Genomic DNA, 16,995 nt, shown 5'->3' with positions numbered 1-16,995 from the left:
TTTTCTTCTTATTGTTTTACTTATCTGTAAGCTCTGCATACTCACAGTACAGGAAGGGGAGTTAACCTTTGCATTTTTATGTAGCCTAAGTCAGCAGTCTTTTGTGATGGCTTACAGGACTTGTGCTGTGCTTGTTGCAGGCCTGAAGAGGCCAAGGGAGGGTGCTGTATCAGATTATTAAAGTGTTCATGCAGATAAGGATGCTGACCAGAGATGTTCTGCCCCCTGGGCTGGGTCCTCAGGGGGCCCTTAGCAGCCTCTGCTGGGGCAGACTTGGGCCCTCGCCTCACTCTCTTGCCCCACTTCTGTACCACTGGCTTCTCCCATAAGTGCCTCCACCAGGAAGCAAGAGGCGAGGGGTCAGCTCTGGAAGCACGTGATGTCAGCAGTTGCGGGGCACAGTGTAGAGGACGAGCCCCGGTCCTGGGGGCCCGGGCACAGCGCACATGTGAGCAGTGCCGTGTGACGGCTTCTCTGTGAGTTACACTCTGTGTGTTGAGATTTTTTTTTTCAGGGGGGATAATAAATGACTATAGTAATTATTTCATTTTGCACCATATTAAGTGTGTTTCATAGTGAGTAACAGTATGGAATCAATTTTCTTCTTTCTATTGGACTACCCTTAAAATTCCTAGGCACATATGAGCGTGATGAGCATTTATAATGGAAATAAATGCTTAATCTTATATTTGAAGCCACCATGATAAGCGTTGTGCCTTTTAAGAGTTTTTGAGAACTTTTCTCTCCAGGATAATAGCTGAAAGATCTTTTGAACATAGTGATCTATAAAGAATGTTTTACAAATTCTTAACTCACAGGAAAAGATTTGGTTTAAATATACATAAATTTTTTTGATTTAGTAAGTCTTCTGAATAGCATATTAGTTCTCTATGGTGTACACTTGTGTGTTGCTAAATATATGATTTTATTCAAACAGTGTTTTCTGTGTGATGCATTAAGTCTAACTATTATGCAGAGGAAGAGCGTCAGCTGTTGTTTTGTTTTTTTCCACTAGTCCTGTAACATGTTAACAAGTGTATCAGAACAGAGAGATGAACCTTCGGGTCTGAGTACCGTGTTAGTGTGATACTAGGAAGTAGACAGTGGCCTGGCAGTTGCTAAGTCCTGCCCCGCACGTTGTCTGCGATGATGTCCACGGTGTTGAACATGTTGTAGTATCTGTGCTCCATTGTGTAAGTATGACTTATCCTCTTAGTACGAAGCCGACTTCTCATCTCTCTCCAGTGGGGCAGACCTTCCAGGGCATCAGAGCAGGGTAGTCACAGACAGCGACTCCAGGACCCATTTAGTGACTTGTCCAATGGATGGTTCGAGCCTGTATCTGACCAGCAGTTGCACAGGGATGTGCAGGTGACTTGGATCAGATGTGGCTCATAGATGCAAGTCATCTGGGCTCAGAATTCACTTCCTGAAGAGGCTGAAACAGCAGCCGACATGGGGTCAGAAAGCCTCGCGTAGAGGAAGGAAACACTGGCCAAATTACTAAGGCTTCATTCTGTGGCCGCTCTTAGGCATTTAGCACAGGGCAAGGGCCTACCTAAAAACTGGGGAAATGGGCGATTCTGTCATCAGACTTCTACTGAAAGACAAGACTAGAGTGGGTGTGTGGTGGCAATGATAGACAGGGTGCACGTTTTAGGGAGCCTCAGAGTGCTGGCCCAGCGCAATTCCGACACGCACTCTCTGAGCCCAGAGGCGTGCGGCCGGCGTGGCTGGCATCGCCCTGCTGCAGGGGGCGCAGACTGCTGAGTGCAGGCTTCCTTGTTGTTGGGTCTGGAACAAATGAAAGGAGTCTCTTTTGCAAAACAATAAAAGAGTATCTTCCTTGAGCTCATGTCTTCGTCACAGAGACTGCATCCCTTGTGGAGGACAATGATAAATCACAACACATATTTGAAAATCCAAACCAAGAAGCCTGAATTCAGTGACTTATGACCTCATTATGGTCAGGCGAAACACGTAAGGAGAGAAAAAATGTGCAAACGTGCATTTTACCTGTATCTTAATGAACTGGGAAATACAGGTATTTTGTGAAGCACAGATATCATCAATTTATTGATGTCACTATATTTAATTGTTGTAGTTACGTTTATAAAAGCCTTTAATACATTTAAATCTTCAGATAATCTCATGCATTGTTAGTGAGAGGTCACACGTTTCTGGAGGGCAGTCCTGCATTAAGTGTCAACATTAAACTGCACGTATCATTTGGCTCAATAGTTCTTCTTTTTTAAAGGGCATTGTTAACAGAAAGAAGTTTACGTGTAACAGAAAGATAAAGACAAGACAGTTGTCCCACCAATAGAAAAATTGTCACATAGATTTGTTACAGTTGTTCCCTGGATTATAATACCAACGTACTCCAACAGGTCTATAAGTGCAGAAATAAAAGTTTAAAAATTAAACACTCACCCCCACAATAAATCCACCTTTGGGTTTTTTCTTCCCTTTGCACATGTTTCTAGTTTTAGGAGGATGTCTTTGAGATGGTCGCCCCTGAATGTCCCTAGAGCAAACACAGAGTCCAGAGGATTTTGAAGATACAGTTTTCATGTTTCATTTTATATATTTTGTATGTTTGATTTATTTTTAATAAACATTTGTATAGATATTATTTATTAGCTTAAAAATATATTATTTATTAACATTAAAAATGAAAAAATAAGACAAAAGTTATGTTACATACAATTCATTACCCAAAATAAGAAAATATAGATGGGACATATGATTATTTGTGACATAGCAGTTCTTAAGGTTTCAAGTGAATTTTAGGTTTTAATTACATTTTGAAAAAATACCAGCATATCTCTGAGATACTACAGAAACCACACTTGCTAGCGCCGCACCTGAGGGAGAGCCTTGCTGCCTGGACCCCTGGACTGCAGTTCTCGGGCCACTTGCCCAGCAAGGAAGCAAGGACGCTCCCTCTCACCAAATGTGGCAACTTTTCTGGGTTATTAGTTTTGGTTCCGTCCTCAGAAATGAAAGCGTAAACCTGGTGGGAGAATGAGTTTGTCAGGCCGGCCTCAAAGTGTGTTCTGACAAATTGGTGCAGAGGAGAATGTCATGATAACGTTTGTAATGACTTTTAACCACTCAGTGAGCAATGACCCACACTGAAATTTGCATTTTAATTACATAATCCGACCCACTGGGGCATGAATTAATTTTAATCACAGTTTCAACAACAGGCAGATTTAGGAGAATGACTAAAATGGATATGCTTAATATGCATTTGTTGTAGTGACAGAAACTAAAATTTTTTAATGAAATTTGTTTGAATTTCTTAAGCTCTGTATAATAGTTTATTTTGTTCCTTGAGCAAAACTAAATGCAGAACACGCGTCAATGTGCGTGAAGCACTGACAAGTGCTCGGTGAGGAGCCTGCAGAATTGCCATGAGGCCGTGTTTAGGGCACTGGACGTGCTGGGGAGCAGCTCTCCCTGGAGGGAGTGACGCAGCACATTTAGAAGTTAGTAAATACTGGATACTCTATGGTAATACATCAGGAGGAGGGAGATCCAGAAGCAGAATGGAGATGCGTCCGGAGGAAGGAAAACAGGAGTGAACACTCATTGGCTTATTGTGACATTTAAAGCAGTTCAGTTAAAGCTTCAGTTAAACTCCTCTTGGGGTTTCCCTGTGGAGAAGGTCCTCTGTTGAACCTCCTACAGGGGCCCTGGAAAGAGGCTGGGGGAAAGGCACTGCCGGGGGCGTGGACAAGGCGGCAGGATGTTAGCAGATGTCGGACCATTCCTTAGAGGTGGAGGGGTGAGCACCTGCCATTTCATAAGAACTCCCCGTAGCGTCTCACCCCTCTCTGAATAACACTGAAGCCTTTATAAGAGAGCCTCTCTCAGAGTCCAGCCAAGAGGCAGAAACCACTCCTGTTGTTTGAACAGAGAGAATTTGATGTACAGAATTTTAACCAGATATCAAGTGTTAAATACGTGACTGAAAAGGTAAACAGAAGGGACTAGAGTTAGCGCAGAGGTAGCAGGAAGCAGCCCCACACCCAGGGCTGAAGGGACAAAGGGAAGAGGCCGTGCACAAGGCAAGGGGCTCTAGGAAATGAAGTAACCGATGAGAGATACGTACGAAGAGAGATTTAGTTTAAGGAGGTGGCTCCTGTGAGTGTTGGGGCTGGAAATTTGAAATCTGTGAGACAGGCCAGCAGGCAGAAACTCAGTCCTGAGGCGGAATTCCTTCTTCTCCAGGAAACCTCAGTTTTGCTCCTAAGCCCTTCACCCAATTAGGAGAGGCCCACCCTAGTGGAGGGGGACCTGCTTTATCTACAGTGAGCTTGTTGCAGATGTTCATCACATCTACAGATGAACGTCACAGCAGCGTCCAGGCCAGCGTTTGATCAAACAACGAGGCATCAAAGCCCAGCTCAGTTGACACGTAAAACTAACCATCACAGGCAGGAATAATTAAGATGTGAGAATGGACATGAAATTCAGGCTTTGAGGAGGAGAAGGCAGTGCTGGGCTCATGCTGGGGGCTCTGAGCTAGAGGAGCAACTTTGTGGGAGGAACATGTAAATTTGGCCTCGGAAATGTTGGAAAGCCTGTGAGCAAGACACAGCTGTGGCTCCAGGAAGCCTTCCTGGGGTGATGCCCACAGGAGGGCGGACAGGAAGCAGACAGGAGAGGTGTGAGCAGACAGGACCCCTCCTTCACTCCCTGTCCCCTGAGCCGACCCCCTGCCCCCGAGTGTGAAAAGCCAGGCCAGCTTAGCAAAGCTGAGAGGTGAGGCCCCTGGGTCATGAAACAAGTTCACTGATTCTCCCAACCAGATCTGCTGCCAGAGTAACATGAGTGTCAGTCACCGCACCTTGACCTGCAGGGAACCCATGGCCTTTCGCACCTGAGTGTCAGTCACACCCCAGGACACAGGCTGGGGAGAACACTGCTTCTCTGCCTGTGCCCAGGCAGAAGTCACTGTCCCCACTCCCAAAAGGACAGGACTCAACCCATCCTTTTGAGACAGGATGGAAGGGGCGAGGGCCAACATTTCTAAATGTCTCTCCCAGGGCCAGATAAACCCCGATGTCTCTGGATTATGTGGCCTGGAGAGTCTCCAAGCGCTGAGCCTCCTCCTTTTTTGAAATGAGCACGGGAGAGAGCAAGCCGGTCCCCCGGCCCCCGGGTCTCAGCGGGGACCTGTCTGGGCTGCAGCCGCTCGGCCTCACAGGGGGATGGAGGAAGTTTTATTATCCTTCAGTTCAGAGCAGAGCAATTAACTGGAAAAACAGCTATGAATCTGGAATCTGATTCTCCAGATGTGCAGGGTAGAAACTGTTTCTAGTAACAGTAAAGACAAGCTTGTCCTGTCTTGTTCTGGGAGCATTTCCTGGTCTCCGGAGCGAGGGCTTTGCACAGGAGCCCCAGGAACTCCAGAGAGCCCCTTCTCATAGTACAGTGAGCGGGCAGGCATGTTTCGAAAGCGAATACATTTTGTTTCGCACAGTTTTCTCCATAATCATGGATCATGGCCCTGGCTATGTTATAAATCTGGTTTAACCAGAACACATTTGTACGGTTGCCTGAATAGCATTCTTTCCTGATTTCAGGACAATTTTTAGCACTTTGTAGAACTTCATCAAATCAGTAGTAAGTGACTCCGAATCCTGGAGCCAAAAGGCTTATTCGCGGGGGTGATTATGTGTTAAATGGGGCAATCAGAGGACGAGCCGCGTCGGTGGCCGCGGACAGGAGGACCCTGCGCGCCGCTTTCTTCGTCACTTCCTTGAGCGTGATGTCGCTGACCCGACTGTGCACCCCTTTCCCCTGACACGTGGAAGAAGACGTAAGTGATGAGCGGCGCAGAGGAGCACAGTGAGGGTGCTCGCCGAGGAGCGCCCTTCACCCCCTCGGGGGCAACGGGTTGGTTTCACGCGCGTGGCGCGCGGACCCTGCGGCCCTGCCGCGCGTCCCTCCCGCGGCTCCGCGGCTGCCGGGCTCCTGGCCGCTGCACCCCGCGGCGCCCGCTTTCCGCGCTGTGGGGAGCCTCCAGGTACAGCCCAGGTGATGCGGCTGATGTGTCAAATGATTCGTCATTAAGAAATGCTTTAAAACAAGCTCGCTTGAAGCAGAAGTACTGCCCTGTTTAGGAGACACGTTTTTCACCAGCGGTCGGTTTTCACAGGCCTGGGATAAACCCCTAACTGCAGACCAAAACAGCCCCGAACACAGAACTGTGCACTAAGTTACATCTGCACTTACAGTTACACTCCAGCTGTGAAAGGTGGGGCAGGCTTGGGAAACGGTGGAGTATGTCATAAAATGATACGTATGCTCTATGCTTTATTTTATTATCTTTTATTAGTTTAAGAAGATATTTTGTGTGCTCTTCCTATCCTGAAATACTAAGTAAAAGAATGAAATCATGTCTAACTCGGAGCCAAATATGAGAAAACCAGTAAAAAAAAAAAAAAAAAAAAAAACCCAAGGCTAAAAGCATGAGGACCGTCACACACAAAGAGAAATCGTGGTTCTGCCGTGGAGGGTGGGGCCACGTGTGTTCACTCGCAGGCCCGGTGTGGGGTGGGTGGCAGCTGTCTGGCCAGGCCGAGTCCCCAGCCGGGGGGACCCCAACCCCATCTGAGCGAGAGGCGTGGCTGAGATACCAGAACTGGGGAGAGGAGGGTCATCGGTGAAAACGCCCTGAAACATAGTCAGAGGGTGAGCTGACGCCTGAGACGTGCGTGTGAGAGGCAAGGTCTCAGCGGAGGGAAGCCGGCGGGGTGCTGGCAAAGCGGAGGCGTCTCGGGCCTGCGGGTGCTCTTTGCCTCGCTCCCCACGGGCGTCGCTGCACAGAGCTCGCAGTGCAACATCACAAGGAAGGTGTTCACACTGATGCGATCCCTCCGCGTTGTCGCCTTTGCCCGGTTTTCTTAGTGTGCAGTGGGTGTGTGTGTGTGTGTGTGTGTGTGTGTTCAATTCTACACAGTGTTAGAACACGTCGGTCCCCGTCTCTACCGCCAGTCAGGAACCTGAAGGTTCCCGTTCCCATCAGGCTGCCGTGGGTCACCCTTCAGCTACACCCACCTCTCTCCCCTCACTCTGTCCTCATCTCTGACAAACAATCATCCGTTTTCCATTTCTAAAATTGTGCTATTAAAAAAATGCTGTATAAACACAACAGCATAGTAGGCGCATCTTTGGGGCCTGCCCTCTGCCCCCAGCGGCTCATGCTCCTCTGAAACAGGAGACGCCTTCCTCCTCTCTCAGCTCCCCAGGAGGCTCACCCCACGGTAACCTCAGCTCGGAATGCTAAGTCTCACCGAAACTTATCAGCCCGAATTCCAAAATGCAGTCACCTCCCCTGTGCCTCAGTCACGCACACACGAGACTCCGTGGTGGGACCCATCAGGCACAGTCCCTGGGGCTGATTCCTCTCCATCCCTGGACTGTGAGGCTGAAGAGACCATTCCTCTGCCTCCAGCAGCCTCAGCGCACAGCAGTGAGAAACGCATATGCTGACGGTTACAGACATTCTGGTTCACAAGGGGAAATGGAAGGTCAAGAGGAGTCACTGGTCTGAAACAGTGCTGGACTCCGCAGGGCAAATGCTGGATTCCCTGATTAGGTGTGAGACCTGGTCACAGCTCCGTGGGCCTCGGCTCCGCCTTCCAGGCCCTTGACCTGTGCGTCCCTCCCCCTTCATCAGGAAAGCTGGCGGGTGTTTGCTGTTGAGTCGTTCAACGGCTGCTCCCGCGAAGAGAATTTAGGGATTTTAAGAGCCTCCTTTAATTCTGTATTCTCTCTGGCCCTTTTGTGCTTCCAGTGGCAGCCTTTCTGCTGAGATCGTTTTCTTACTAATTTCTAGGTCTCTCATGGTTTCCAAAAGTATTCACTCTTCAGGACAAAAGCCTGGTCGGTTCCTGGAAGGAGGTGCCAGAGGGGGGCTGATTGCTGCACTCGGAAAGGAAAGCAGGGGGCCTTCGGGTCCCGGGGGAGGGTGAGCGTGATGCCAGGTGACACCGAAGTCTGGAGTGAGATCCAGTTTGGCCTTTTTCTTGAGCTGATTGACTACGGCTTTTGGGAGGGTGTCACCCAGAACAGGGACGGAGGAGACAGGACGCATCTGCTTCAGGAGGTGGGTGAGCCAGGGCAGGCTCCGGCCCAGGGCAGCCTGGGGAGGCTGAGGGAGAACGCGGGAGGCGGTGGTGGCCGCCGTGGCCACAGCACCTCAGCGTCTGTGAGGCTGTGTCTCCGTCTCCTGGAAGCATCACCAGAAGCAGGCGTGGCTCCGTCAGGTGCCGTGGGTGCCGCTGTCCGAAGTGAGGACAGGCGAGCTTCCGAAATATTTATCTAGAAATTGCACAGCACGCATCTGAAAGTGCCACTTCATGCATACAGGACACGACTTCCTTCCAGTCCTACTCGTCTCGGAAATGTCCTGCTTGAAACATCCTACGCCTGCATTACTCGTTTGTTTCTTACTTTAAAAATAAGATTAAGCAATACAGCTTTTCTTTGGAGTTGTTATTTGCTATGACAGGTGTAGGAAGAATTTACTGAAAGTGCATTGTGTCTCCTCCACCATATAATTATTTCACACGAGTCACAGTAATGATGAAAAATAAAAGCGCCTTTGACCTCTGTGCAGAATTGAGAACAGCCCTCTCCTATGACACAGAAAATGCTGAGGTCGCTCTCTGACCTGGACAACAGGCAGTGAAGGAACATCCCTTACAAACCCGACAACCTCGGTCTTACTGGCTACATCCCCAGCCTGTTCCTCAGAGCTACACTCAGGTCAAAATAGTAAAATTGTATTCAGTGATAATTTTTGAAAAATATCAGTATACTGTTCTGAATATTTCAGCTTCCAGCAGGTTAGAGAGGTGGAAAGAGACAGCAAACTCAAATTTCACAGCCTTAGGAAGCCCAGATCTGCCCTTCCTGTGGTTATGTAGACCACTTCATTCTCTTTTTCTCTCGCCAGTGCAGAGAAGTCATAAACATAGAGAAACTGTACGTTTTATTAAATTGAATTAAAACAAAACCCTCTGACTTAATTAAGAAATAATATAATGATTAAGGTGATATAATTCTTATAACTTACTAATAACTAAAATCTTATCTCGTTGCAATGGTCTCAGAATGACGGGATTTAACCAGGTTGGTTAGAATACTTTCTTCCTATAAAACTCATAAAACTCTGTATTATTTTTAAAGTGAGATTGTTGTAAAACTGTTATTAATAATTGTGTGCTGTTTTAAAAATGAAGTTTTATCAAATATAAGACATTATAGAAAATTCATAAAATGTAGATGTACAGCTTGATTATTCAAAAGCCAAACCCCTGTGTGACCACAACTTAGGTCAAAGGAAGTGGACTGTTTGCAACTCAGATTCTGCCTCCCGCTCTGTTCTGTTCCCTGTCACACCTGGCTCACTCGCTTCTAAAATAACTACTATCCTGACAGCTTGGGTAGCGATTGTCTTAATTTACTGTAGTACCGTTTATTCCAATCAAGATGGCATTCCAAAACACTACCATAGTTTATCTGAATCAACTCATATATATATGCACATATGTATACACATATATTTGACATATTCCATATATATATATATATATATATATATATATATATATATGTATATACATGCTGCTTTCAATCAGCATTGTGTTCTGTGAGGTTCACTTACGTTGTCCTGGGTAACCACAATGTTTCATTTTTCTTGCTGTATACTGTTCCTTTTTGATATCACGGTTACTGTACTCATCTACAGAATATATTGGAGGGCACACAGTTCATTAATATTTTAAGCCATTTGTACATGGTTAGGACTACTAAGAACAGTGCGACAGGAACATTCTTGTACATGAGCTTCAGGGCACTTGGGCTGAGCTTGCATTAGAAGTGAAGGCTCACACTCTCCCCGGCTGCATAGGAGCTCTTACGTTTCTACAAGCCCTCACCATAATTTGGTATTTTCTGTTTTTTAATTGTAGCCACTTTGGAAGATTATGCACAGGAAATGCATACTGGTTTAAAATTGCATTTCTTGTAGTGTGATGGATTTAGATCTTCCATGTAAGGCTCTAACTCATTTTGAGTTGATTTCTGTTTATGATGTGAGATAAAGGTCCAGTGTCATTCTTCAGCACGTGGGTGCTGTTCCCCCAACACCACTTACTGAAGAGACTGTCCGTTCCTCACTGTGTGTTCTTGGCATCTTTGTCAAAGATGAGCTGACCACATGAACGTGGGTGTACTTCTGGGTTCTCTGTTCTGCTGCATCGGTCTGCCTCTGCTTTCATACCAGTATCTTACTGATTTGATTACTGTTGCTTTGTAATACATTTTAAGATCAGCAGGTGCAACGCCTCTAGCTTCGTCTTACTCATATGGTTGTCGTGATTCAAGTACCTGTGGTACCCCCTTAATTTTAGGATGATTTTTCTATTTCCGTGAAGAATCTCATTGGGATTTTGACAGGGATGGCATCACATCTGTCACTTTGGTTATTAGGGTCACTTTAAAGTATTAATTCTCCCAATCCATGAGCACAGGTGTCTTTCTATTTATCTGTATCTTCTTTAATTCCCTTCAGTAATGTTTTATAATTTTCAGTGTACGAGACTTTCACCTCCTTGGTTAAGTTTATCCCTAAGTATTTTATACTCTGGTGCTATTGTTAATTTAATTCAGAGACTGGTGAATGAGCACCTTCAAATAAAGGTAAAAATAGCAAAAGGGAACAAAATTAAGGATCAATGTGCAAATTGAAAAAGAAATGAAAACAAGAAAAAACGTTGAATCACATTTTACAGCAGGTAAAACGTTCCCAAATTTTTAACATAGCATTCCTATGCTTTTCCATTTCATTACTGAGTATGTTTCATAATTTTGTCATAAAAGATTTTAGCCAGTGTTTTAAATTATCTGCTCAGTATTACGTTTCTGTGTTTGAGGCTTAAATCTGCCTTTGAAGGGAAAAGCAAGCAACTGTTACTCTGTAATCTGAAAGCAGGATAGCCTAGACTGTCCCCTGGGTCTAGTGTTAACTGTCGTTAATAACCACAGGGTCGTCTACATCACAAACAAGGACGCGCGCAAACGTGCGTGTTTAACACTTCTGCGCCTTCCCGTCTAACTGGCTCACACAGTCACCCCTTGGTGCCTGCGAGGGCTGTTCCCGGCACCGCTGCGGGTGTCCCTCCCACAGTCTGGCCTCCACATCCGCGGGTCCTGCGTTTGCGGGTTCAGACGACCCAAGATCATGTACTTCATTCACAATCCCCACTGGGCTGAACCCCGTGGATACCGAGGCCGACTGTCATCTATTAACTGGCACCATAAAATTAGACATTCACACTTCTGAAAGCAAAATAATCACAATGTAAGTCTGCTAAGGCGACGAAGAGCATGGTAGAAGCTACAGTCCGCTTCTGAACACTTTTACACGCGAGGCAGAGCTGACGGTGACACAAATGCGACTCCGTGCAGCTCCCTGCAGCGTTTCTCAGGCTCAGGATGGTTAACTTGTACATGGAGAGGTACTTTTCCCCTTGGAAGGTAAACACATAGTGAGGCTGGTAATACACTATAGGTTAAAATATTTCTCTTCTCCGAATATATTTATCAGTTGAAAGAAAGCAGTGCCCAGCGGTTGTAACTTCTGGGCTTAACCCATCAGTGTAAATATATGTGCACAAAGTCACCCTCGATCTGGGTTAGTGCTAGGAAATCCCGGGGAAACGGAAGTTCTGCGGTGCCTGGAATGCTAGGTTTGTCCTCATTTTGTGCATTGAAGTCTACGTTCCATGACGTTCTGGCTTTCGTTGTTTCTCATGAGAAATCAGTTCACAGTCCGGCCATTGGTTCTGGAAGGCAACGCGTGTGTGTGTGGTTGATAAACACCGACGGAAACACACAGACTCTTAGAGTGGTTCACATTCACTTACTGAAGGTCGATCTGGTTCACGCACCTTTTGTGCCAATTAATCTGACAGTTTTATGAGGAAAGTCGAACACCACGGGACGTGAAGAGCACACAGAAGCCACCTGGCAGGTGCCTGCGTGCACGCGTGTAACGCACTGTGTGTGCCTGTGCCCCTGCAGGTCGTCTGCATGGGCTGGTGCGAGGCCCGGGAGCCGGACCCCATCCAGGACCGCGCGTACTCACCGGCGTTCCTCGCCCTGAGGGGCTCGTGCCTCTACCGGTTCCTGGCACCTCCAGTAAGTGTTCCTGTCCGGCATTCTTCATCGTCTCCGCGTCGTCGCAGCACAGCGGCCTCAGGTCCACAACAGCAAATGGCATGTGCCCATGTATTTCAAAGCTAAGATACAGAGAAAGCTAGAAAAAAGATGCAGATGCTTCTGAGAGCATCTTGCTGGCGTTAAACATTAACTTCACAACCTGGGAAAACCTAGCAGGCCTTTCTGCTTAGGCCGCCGTGACGGGCAGGCCTCGCACATTTGTCCACAGAGCACGGCCTGCCCCAGTCGGTCAGCAGGGCTCTGACAGGCGGCCTCGTCCTGCGTCTGGTCCCGCGGCTGTGCGCGAGCTGGGCGTGGGTAGCCGCTCGCCGGCGGTCGTGCTTTGGGGACATGCACCTTACGCAGAGTCGAGTCTCAATTAACGTTTACTGAGTATAAATATTAAATGTCACACCGCTCACTCACAAGTCTAGTAACACATACGACCTTGAAGTATCAAGTTAGACTTGAAGCAGTTTTGAACGTCTTTGTTTACACAAAGCTCAACGCACCTGGAAGACAGGAAAGAGACATAAGGATTTGTCTCTTTCACAAGTTCCTGATTTTCCCACTCTGAATAGTTTCTTATGACCAATCAGGCAAATAGGTGCTAAACACAAGTAAGGAAGCAGCTCGTGGCGCTCGGCGTGTCGCCATGTCCAGGGGCAGGAGGGCTCCTGGTCTCCCTTTAAAGTCACAGCCGGGGCTGCCGTGGCATCTGGGAGTCTGTGTGTCACTGGTGGGAAGCAGGAAAAAAGTTCCACATGTGAAACACACACACTCGGTATTTACATGTAGAGGACACACGCACTATCTAAAATGCATCGACACAGTCGGGGGCAGAAATTGTTGCGCATCACGTGAAATCCTTGCTGAAATGGGAAGAGACGTGGAGGTGAAACCTGGGCGGGGGTGGAAACGCCGTCCCGGGGTTTGTGTGCGGAAATCCTCGCAGCTCAGAGTCTGTGTGGTGCGCGTGCGAAAGTCTCATGGGTGTTCCGTGCTATATAAGAAAAGACAAAAAGAGGGGCTGTCTTTCTAAAACAAATGGCACATGAGTTTCTCATCTTTTTAAAGGTGACCACGTGGGACTGGACCCGGGCGGAGAAAACATTTTCAGTTTATGAGATTATGTGCAAGATTCTCAAGGTATGATCAACAAGTGGTGGTCATTTTAACTGCTTTTCTTCAGCCAGTAGGGGTCCTGGGCTCATAGGTAGTTCATGGAAACAAACGATACGTGGATATGAAAGAAAACACAAGATAAAGACAAAAGAAAAAATATATATGGTTTAAATCTGCTTTTTCATGTAAAAATATGCTTTGAGATTTTGTTATGTCAGATAATATTCTTCCCCCAAAATTATGACTTTGTGGTAGGTTTTACCTATCCCATCAGTTTGGCCATCTTTTTAGCCAGTCTCTTAATTTTGCCTTTAGACACCCCCCTGTCAGATATATCGCAGCATCGTTCTCTGATTTATTGCGCAGACACTTGAGTGTTGCTGTATTCCAGGGCCTCTGCTAAGCAGTGTGTGACTGGAGACAGAGGTGGAGGCACCCTGCTTTCAGCGAGCTGGCGTTTTATTAGGGTGACACCAGTGTGTGGTTAAGGGGCCCAGGAAAAAGAACAGCGAAGAATTGAAAAACTCTTGTGTAACCTCCAAGTTATTTCCTTTAGTCTGAATTCTGAGATTTGGAAATCCCGGGCAGAAAATGTTTGAATATATTCAAGACGCTGGATGCGTTTATCTAAACTGCCTCTAGAAAACCCTTGGCACTTTCCGCTGCTGTCACAAGAGCCCGGCAGTGCCCGGTGGTCAGCACTCTGCCCAAATCACAGCCAAGCAACACTTCTTACCTTCCCACATAAAACTTGCCATCGGCCTCTTAGTTGCTCTGGGGAAATTTTCACCTGGGTTATACGGCCTGGAGAGAAATATTTTCAGACATTGAATAACACACACCTACTCTCACTTGTCATCTGTGAACAAGGAAGCTCTCAGGCCGCGAGCCAGCGCCACGCCAAGTAAAGCCCAAAGGGTGCCTGCCGGGTGCTGTGACCTGGACCACCCCGCCTGCCCAGCCCTCCGCCCACCACCTGCTGCAGCCTCGGGCCACCTGCCCGCCCACTGGCTCTGGCCCCTCCATCCCCCTCCGCTCACACCAGCCCCGGCTTCTCTGTGTCACCGCCCCCCCAGATTCCTGGAATCCTTTGCTCCTGCCTCTGCTCACCTGTCACCTCCCTTGCCGCCCTTTTCTCATTCTGTATAAATGGCAGTGTCCCCTGGGGCTGGCGTCCCTGAGTTAGCAGGCGTTGCTGACACCGGCCTTGTTGCCGTGACGTGGCGCCTTGTTTGTGCTGTGACTCCTCTCACCCTCTCCAGACCAGCCTCCCGGGGACAAAGGTGCCACCTGACTGGCTCAGAGAGACGTCCCCCCACCCGAGCAGTGCCTGGCGCAGCCGGTGGGCAGTCCTCCTTGGTTGAACGTCAGCTGAATACCCCCTCCAGGCACGGATAGGCCAGGATAAAACACTTTCAGAGGCAGCCGTGGGTACCTGCAACCTTGAACTCTGCTCCAAGATGTTTCCATGCTTATAAGTTGTTTGTTTTTGTTTAAAAGAAGTAACACTAGGGGGAAAAAAAGCATCTGATGGGCCTGCGATGTAAGTGGCATCTGGTTTGTCCTGACCTGCTCTTTAGAAGATGCCTCGGAAGCCAGGCCAGAGGTCAGACCACGTATATTCAGGAGAGCTAACTGAGCTGTCTGGCCCTAGCACCTCCCCTTCGTTGGACAAATTGTGCAGGATTAACTGAACACATTTTGTGAGATGCTTGCGAGCCAGACACCACATTGCACAACGACCCTCGCTTTCTACATCTCCCCGGACACGGCACTCATACAGGAGACTGGGGTCCAGTAAACAGAGGTGTCGTGTTAAGTGACACAGTAACTCCTTTTATGGCTCACGTTGGCCAGACCCGCACGAGCCCGTGCCAGGGAGCGGGTGTCTTTTACTACCTGAGGGCTTCGGGAAACGCTGGCTCGGCTTCGGCGCAGGGAGATGCTAAGATCATCAAATAGCTACAGCGTGGGGCCTGGGAGGGAAGGTGGAATGATTTACTTCATTTAGTTTCATAAAGAGAAAGCTCAGAGGTGACTCGATATTTGTCCTCGAGGATAGAAAAGGTGACTTCTCAAAATTGGTGACCACCTGTTTTGAATCACATCTGAAGAAAGATTAAGAGTAAATCAGTATAAACTGCGATGTGAGGGATTCCGTTTTCAAAACAGGAATAGTCAGAGATAGAAGAACCATCTTCACGTTCCAAACACTGAAGGCTACAACCTAGAATTGCCTTCTTTGGATGTATTTAAACGTGGGACTGTTTGGATTCTTTCTTAAAGGCAGGACCATGGGACCAGCCACAACTCCCACCGGTTACGACCCCATGAAATTCACCCTGAGGGAAACACGTGGCACCTGCCCCAGCCCCGCACCGCACAGCCTTTTCTCCTGAAACCACCCTTCCCGGGGGTTTCAAAGCGTGGGCTTGAGGGCTCGTTTCCGTGTGATGCAATTGTCCTCAGAAGTAGAATATTAGAATTGGAATTGGAAGATGAAACTTGCAACTATTAATTAAAACCATTCATCTCAGTCAGCAGCTCTGAAAGTCCTCCCTTTGAATAATATTATGAGAAATTAATGTGAATGTTCTTGTTTCGTGTGTTTCTTGCTTGTGTGCTTTTCTGGTTCTAGTTTTGCTAATTTACAGCAGAGAAGCTTCTGTTTGCTTCAATAATAATGTCTTAGGGAAAATGCAGACATCAATCAAACTGATAGTGAAAGCTGATCCAAGTGTATGAAACAGGGACTCAAGAAAGCAAATCAAATACAAGGATAAAAGTTTCTTTTGATAATAGTGTTTTCTGTGCACACCGTATACTTTCTAACAACACCGCATGGAAGAGCATTTTCCCTGATGGTAGCCAGCATTTTTCACATGGGTAGTTGTCTTCACTGAAACTCTGCTTTAAAAAGTTCTTGGGTATTTTGGGGTGGGGGCAGTAATTAGGTTTATTTACTTTTAATGGAGGCACTGGGGACTGAACCCAGGACGCCCTGCGTGCTAAGCGGGCACTCTGCCCCCGAGCTACACCCTCCCCTCTCCTCTTTTTTTAAAGTAGGAATTTTCTTCCCAAGTTCCCTGACTGAAGCTAAATCTAACACATATTAAGCAAATGAAGGAGCTTAAGCCAGGCTGTGTGGATAGACTGAAACAAGGGGTCATTGCTCAGGACAGAGAGTCGGCTGGGGTCACTGTCTCTCCTGTCCGAGAGTCCTCGAGAATCAGCCTTGCCTTTCTCTAAGATATCAGTTAATAAATATATTTGTATCCAAATCAGGTAAATTCCGTGGCAAGTGGGATGCTGCTTGGGACAGTGTTGTCTTCTTAAACCACCCCTGTGCTAGGGTCCTGCTGGCCTGGGGAGTCTACCCCAAATTTACCTTTAAGCCACACCCACCATAGATTTCTGAACCTAAGAATTCTAGCCTTAGAACATGTGTTCTCATGCCAATAGTCAGAAAAATTTGTGAACGGCAGATGTATTTAAAAAAATATATTTCACCCTAAATTCTAGAATCTCTGAATTTTTAGAATAAGTTCTTGTTTAAGTCACTTGACCTCTGCAAGCCGTAAAGACAGAGGGATAATGGGCTAATGTCTGCAAGAGCATTTCGTC

General features: G+C 47.2%; 1 protein-coding gene across 1 annotated transcript in view; it reads left to right on the top strand.

Annotated features, from left to right (window-relative positions):
• Window positions 1-16,995, top strand: part of SNTG1 (syntrophin gamma 1) — a 357,968-nt gene that overhangs the window by 313,467 nt on the left and 27,506 nt on the right. Inside the window, exons 15-16 of the mRNA XM_032469883.1 lie at window positions 12,109-12,225; window positions 13,324-13,395. Coding sequence (XP_032325774.1) covers window positions 12,109-12,225; window positions 13,324-13,395 — 189 coding nt within the window. The remainder of the gene's footprint in view (window positions 1-12,108; window positions 12,226-13,323; window positions 13,396-16,995) is intronic.

Source organism: Camelus ferus, chromosome 29 (genome assembly GCF_009834535.1).
Source record: "Camelus ferus isolate YT-003-E chromosome 29, BCGSAC_Cfer_1.0, whole genome shotgun sequence".
In the NCBI taxonomy this organism is placed as follows: domain Eukaryota; kingdom Metazoa; phylum Chordata; class Mammalia; order Artiodactyla; family Camelidae; genus Camelus; species Camelus ferus.
The sequence above is the reverse complement of the archived record's forward strand: the minus strand, read 5'-3'. Positions and strand labels throughout refer to the sequence as shown.